The 6,939-nt window shown below is 34.3% G+C and overlaps 1 protein-coding gene across 1 annotated transcript; it reads left to right on the top strand.

Moving 5' to 3' along the window:
- The first annotated feature begins 3,449 nt into the window (after window positions 1-3,449).
- On the top strand, window positions 3,450-5,424 carry LOC116021812. The gene is made up of 4 exons (XM_031262291.1): window positions 3,450-3,797; window positions 4,261-4,363; window positions 4,773-4,934; window positions 5,103-5,424. The coding sequence occupies exons 1-4, from the start codon at window positions 3,532-3,534 to the stop codon at window positions 5,268-5,270; spliced, it is 699 nt and encodes a 232-aa protein (XP_031118151.1). The 5' UTR covers window positions 3,450-3,531; the 3' UTR covers window positions 5,271-5,424.
- Window positions 5,425-6,939: the final 1,515 nt, after the last annotated feature.

A 6,939-nucleotide genomic window follows, 5' to 3' on the forward strand; every position in this document is an offset into this window, starting at 1 on the left:
ATATACGTCGTAGAGGCAGAGACGATTTCCACAAACAAATTCAACGGAAAAAAACCAAAGCATAGATGCCCATAGGCTTCACACTAACAAGGTCAGATAAGAGTACTTGATCGTATCTTGACAATTTTTGCTTTTTTAAAAATTTGTTTCTTGTAGATAAGCTCACGCCTTAGCAACAACTCTTATTTTTCCTATTATTATACGTTGTAATGCTTTGAGGCTAATCTTGATTTTTGTTGGGAATCCTTTAGCAAATTGGAGGCAATATAATGGACACCAAACATTGCAATGGGTTAGGGTGGATAAGAGTGATTATGATCATTATCCGATCTATTATTATACCTGTTTTATTCAACAAGACTCGTATCAAGTTTAATTTTTAAAGTTTACTCTTGATTCATCTATCGCCTAGTATTACTCCAACAAAATTCGATTCACACAGGGTCGGGTTTCGGTGAATATTCAATTGTAAAGATGACAACCAGTAGGGTAGATTACTTGCTCTACCGACCAGCTGAACGCTCATCGAGTTTAATTTCTAAAAGTCACTCTCATCTATCACCCACTATAACCGAAGAAAATCCAACCTATGTAGGGTTGAATTCAAGTGAATACATGGTGAACGGACTATAATGTTGGAAAATTAGTATAAATTTAGTATATGAATGTCTATTTTGAAACTTTATTTCAAGTGGGATTCATTACATATTTGAGTCATATTAAAATAGATTCAGATTCTTTTAAATGAGAAGATGAATTTTGTATGTTTATACATCTAAAATAGATAATTTTTTTTTTTAAAAAAGTGAAATTAATTTTAAGTGAATCAATGAAGTTGTAAGGGTTTGGAGAAATTTTTATTCCACGTTAAAAACTCATGAGATATGTTACGACAGGTTGTAAAGGAAATATTGTCTTATAATATAAAGACAACTTTGTACACTTTTTAATACGTAACGCCATGAGTTTAGATAACGAAGTGGATAATTGTTAAGATTTGAGTCCTTCCTCTTGGATTGGATATATGGATGAAGACGCAACATGCCTACATATATAGGCAGGCAACCTATACTAGGTCCTAATTTTGGGCTAGTTTTGTGGAAATTCAGCTATGAGATGTGGACTTGAGAACTGGAATCTATGACTACCAAGGTTTAAATTGTTACTCCACGTACGGTTGATGGGGGTTTTCATTCAATCTTTATTTGCTTAAAAAAATGAACATAAGTTTTCTAACTCAAATTACACTAGATCTCAAATATATATTGAGACAAATAATGTTTGTATCAAGTCTGATTTCAAGGTGACAAAGTACTATTTTATGGGTTTATGAATTTTTAATTAAATTTTTATTGCTAGTAATTTAAATTTGAATTAATTTCATTCATCAATTTAGATTCATCAATAGTTAGAAATTAATAGAGCAAAAAAGCATTGGTTAGTTTCATAAACAATACAAATTGTTAGGTGATTACGAAATGGCAAATTATGTTATGGACCCGGATTTATAGTACAAGGTGGACCCGAGTCCATATTCACAATTTTAGAACTCTACATTCATAATTTTAGATCTCAATATACAAAATTACATTACTCAATATTAACAATTTTTAAACTATATATTCACAATTCTGTTATATAGATTCAAAAATTGTGTTGTACTGTTGAATATATAGAGTTATAAAATTGTGAATATATAATTCTAAAATTGAATTGTGAATATAAAGTTCTGTAATTGTAAATATAGAGTTTTGAAATTGTGAACATAAAATTCTAAAATTGTGAACATGGATCCAGCATAACAACCATTGAGAAATTCACAACATTACTCGGACAATGTTGACAACAATTTGTATTTTACTATGCTTTAAATTGAGCTGGACTTGGCCTAGCTCATATTTCATGGTTGAGGGCCTAGTAATTTAATATTTGGGCCTAACTGTGGGCTATGAGCAAAATCCTTGCCCATGATTGTGGAAAGTTTTTTTTTTTTTTTTGGGAAAAAAAGGAAAGCGTTTTTTTTTTAATTTTATTTGTAAATTCACGGGGTCTTTCTCCATCCGTTTAACTGTTCAGGTCCACCGACCACCGACCACGTTCGCCCCGAGAGGCACAGGAACTGACCCAGGGGTAATCATCGCCTGTGGGAATCGAACCCGTGTTCTCCCGAAATTCTTTCCCACAAATAGAGCCCACTTGCCACTTGAACTACCTCATTAGGTTAAAGAAAAGCGTCTTTAGTTACACTTACAAGGTAGAAAAACTCAAATCTTGGACTATAATTCAAATTGTAAGCTAAATCACTAATACATATGCATAGTAAATTTATTTTTAATAAATTTATTATATTTTAATTTAAGTTCATTTTTAATGTAATATTTAAAAATAACATATAGTATACTAAAAATGAACTTATATCAGTGATTTATTTTGTAATGTGAATCACTATATAATTTGTTGTGAAACCTTTTGCCCATTAAGGAATGAAATTCCCCTCCCCATCTCTTATCTTTGTGGAGAATTTTGTTGTGTTCATGTATCTTGTGCAAGCGTGAAGTTAACTATATACATAGAGTTAATTGCTATTCTCTATTATGTTTTCTTTTAGCAAATGTAGTAAGTACTTTAATGTATTCGAATATTAGACATATGCATTGAATACTTATGTTTTCACCTTGCTGATAAAGTGCTAGTAATTTAATACATAACAAACATTGTATTAATGTATTCATGTTCTCATTAAATTAAGATATCTTTCATTTTTTGAAAATTAAGATATCTTTCATTATTTAATTTTTTGTCCACAAAATGTGAAACTTCTTATTTCAAAAGTTTCATTTTCAGACCCGATAGAATTGTAGATGAGTAAATCACAGTAACTTCAGTGCTAATGCCTACAAAGACGTCATCCTGCCTCCTTATTCACAATCTGCCACAAACAACGGAATTGAGCTATCGACACTATAGTTGTCGGGGTTACATCCTTCGTCATTGTCCACAATTTACCATCAAAAAATTAACTGAGCTACCCGTGCAACAATCCCTTATTTAAATTATGTATGTTAACTCCTAGTTTTGTCAAGGACCTTGTGCTTCAATAGGTTGAGAAAGTAGTTATGAACAGATACTGCATTGTAATAGAATTAGTAGTATTCAAAAAAAAAAAAAAAACTCCTGGTTTAATTAATTAATAGATAGGTAAATATATAATTTTCTCTAAATTGATACTCTGTAATATATCAAAATATTACAAAATTTAGTTTATTTCAAACGTTAGATCTACTAGATCAATGATTTAGATTTGTCCTCAGGTTCTCACCTGGGACATAGTTCTCACCTGATTAAAGACCTATCAACATATGCATTTTTAGATATATTATCCAAAATTTACCAATTACGAAGTATTTTTCTTTTTAATATAATAAAGAGTGGACTAAAACAATAGCCGAGAAACAAACACGTGACTCCCTCTGATCTTTTTGCTTACTCTCTTTGTCGGAGACTTTCATTAGGCGACCGGAATCCTAGAAAATGGAGCAGTTTTACACTCCGAGGCCGGAGTTTTTGGTGGTGGGATTATTGTTGTTCTCCGTTTCGGTTCATGCTCAGATTTCGATTCCGTCGAAGCAGGATGGGTTCTGGTACAAGGATAGAGCAGCCGGGATTGATTCCATACTGATCGAGGCGTTCCTGGACCCGGTCTGCCCCGACAGCCGAGACGCGTGGCCTCCGCTCAAGCAGGCCTTCGAATTCTACGGCTCTCGCGTCTCTCTAGTCGTTTACCCCTTCGCTTTGCCGTATGCTCTTATCTCTTTGAATAATTTGGTTATTATGAAGTAAAATGATTGGATTAGCCAAAATTGTTGTCGTTTTGGATTGAAATGCCGAATATTTTGTCTTATTGTGATGGAATTTAGAGAAGTTGAGACCTTATAGAGGTTGTGAATTAGCTCAATTTTAGGCGTTCTGCAATCGGAGATGAATGATAGTCTTGGATCCACATTGAAGAATTGCCAAATTATGGTGTGTTTGAGCTAAGTGTAAATATGATATGCTCTAGGTCAATTAAGTTATCCACCTTTAGGGTTTCTCTTTGCCTTTTGATGTCTGAATGTGCAATTGTGTTTGCTTTCATGGCTTCCAGACATCACTAGTTTTTTTGTGAAGTAAACATCTCTGATGTAGAAGGAACTTTTGAAGTCTGGTCTAGATACAGATTATAGCAATTTGCAGCTGATTTGTTGTTTCTTGAAATTGCAGTTACCACGACAATGCGTTTCTTTGTTCCCGAGCTTTGCATATTGTCAATAAATTCAATAGTTCTTCCCCATACAAGTTACTGGAGTCTTTCTTTGGAAGCCAGGTCAGAACGCTTTTGTTCCTAGTCTTCTGATTACTTAGATCTTTTGATAATTAGCTATGGATAGATAAAGAGTTTGCTCACATATTATGCTTTTAAGTATTAATAATGTTTTCCACATTTAAGCATTGGTTGATAAGTGATAACATGTGTGTATATGAAACTTGTACTGATCCTCGAAAACTATTCTGCTATCTACCTTCTTCGGAGTATGAACTGCAATTCCACACGGACTCAATATAACACCATATAGAATCATATGTTCATGATCATTGAGCTTTTTTTTGCTTGTGGCACACTTTTGAATTGGTTGCTGATTTGTAGTCATGTCGCTTTGATGACGCTTCAAATTTTGGAATTACTGCTTGGTCGTTGACATAAAATGAACTAAACATGTTATGTTATTGAACAGGAGGAGTTTTATAACCAAAAAACTTTCAACTTGTCCAGAGCATCGGTTGTAGCTTACGTTGCCAAGTTTGCAGCTAACGCAGTTGGAAATACGTTATATGATGAAATTAAAGCTGGATTTAGCGACTCCACAACTGATCAAGCAACAAGATATTCCTTCAAGGTTAAAAAAAACACACACACACACACACACACACACACACACACAAGGTTTACCGAGTCCATATTATGCTGGATTCACAGTGGACACTGAAACCTAACCATGATCTTTCGTTTCATTTACTTGTCTTAATTTGTTCGTGCTATTTGACTTGATATTTTGTTTCGACAGTATGGTTGTCTGAAAGGGGTTTACGGTACACCATTCTTCTTTGTGAATGGCTATCCATTGCCCGATGCTGGCTCAGCCTTGTCGTATAAAGATTGGAGAGGCTTCATTGATCCACTGGTCGCTGAAGCAGAGGCGAGCAGGGTGGAGCCTTCACATTACTTACTATGAACCATTGTGCTCTGTATCACAGTGTCTATCCTTATGACTAAAGGACATATGTAATCTGCATCATCTCATGCACCTGTCTGTTTTGAGGACTAAAGGAGTCTTGTAAACTGCATGAATGCCAAACTGGGCAGAATAAAAAGGTTGCTTGAAGGAATCCCCTAGCTTAATGAAACCAACCTCAAACCACAACCAATCAGGTTTAGCAATAATCCAGCTTCATTAGAAAACTAAACAAGAAACCACTATGGAAATTGTAGTCATGGTTTTAAGGATGGACCACAACAATATCTTCAAACTTCATTAATAATCATCTAAGGTCAATGCTGTAAAAGACGCTAGGTGTTAGTTGAGCGCTCGGGGTGTCCACACATCAGTGTACATATTGCACACTGAAGAAAAAAAATCGGCCGAGTTGGCCTACTTGGGAGCCGAGTTTGGTTGACTCTTTATTCGAGTTATTATGTGAACTGTACGGTCTCTATCTCCATCATTCTTTCAGTTTGCTGAAATCCTTTTTGCAATCATTTCTCATAATGTTTTCCTCAAGCAATATATTTGACCTGAAACTATTGATAAATGATCTTTAACAGACCCTTCAAAACCCCAATGATTAGCCTTAATATTCTATGCATGATTGTTAATCAAGTCATTAATGGTAGTTAATTCCACTGTTATAGTTCCAAAAGTCAACTAACGCATCTCCTTAACTGTCTTCTGGTTCCATATATATATATATATGCTTGTGTTCATATGACAACACTTTCTTAGGTAAGAACTTGCTAACAAATATGAGTACACATAATTTACTCCTAATCACATATATGAATGGTGAAAATATTAAAATAGATTGCGTGTACTCATACTTGTTCACACATTCTTACCGTTTTCCCATATGAACACAAGCCTATTTCTTTCTTATGTGCAAAGTTCAAACTTTGCCACCATCCTTGCTTGGCGGTGCAAACAAATCTAGAAGCAGCACATGGCCATTTGCCACTTTCTTCAACCTCAAAACAAATATAAAAGTACGTACGGATTCTCTCTCTTGTTTCTTATTCTCTCCGACTTCGTACAGTAATCTCTTTTTATTTTATTTATTTTATTTTATTTGTTTATAACACATATTTATGGGCTTGGTCAAACTATATTTTTGATCCATAAACCTGTCCCAGATCATAAAAAATAAATCGAACCAATTTAATTAGCTTCCAGACTCAACACTAAATTGTACCCGAGGAATCCGACTCAAATCCAAACTTCATTGTTCGTGACAAGAATTGAGCCCACCTATCGTTGAAAGCAAGCCTTTTAAGTGATCAGACTTTGTACATTAACATTGGCAACTGTGAAAAAGGAATCGTCTTGATAGGTTATCAACTTATTATCATGATTATTGACCTAATTATTTAACAATTATTGGAAGATGAGAGAGTATACTATACAACTGGCCTGCAGCGCAGAATGTCAAAGCTAAGGATAGCCATGTGATGTTGCATTAGAATGGATTAAGGAAAATAATAGTTATATGAATGTCGACTTTGGGTGGGGATTTATTTACAGATGAGTCAATTGAAGGAGAATGAAGAACATATAAAATTAGAGGTACAGATGGTCAGAAGTCTTGTACGTAAGCCATTTCAAGAATGGGAAAGCATGGAAAATAATATGG

The sequence above is a fragment of the Ipomoea triloba genome, chromosome 6, assembly GCF_003576645.1.
Source record: "Ipomoea triloba cultivar NCNSP0323 chromosome 6, ASM357664v1".
Lineage (NCBI taxonomy): Eukaryota > Viridiplantae > Streptophyta > Magnoliopsida > Solanales > Convolvulaceae > Ipomoea > Ipomoea triloba.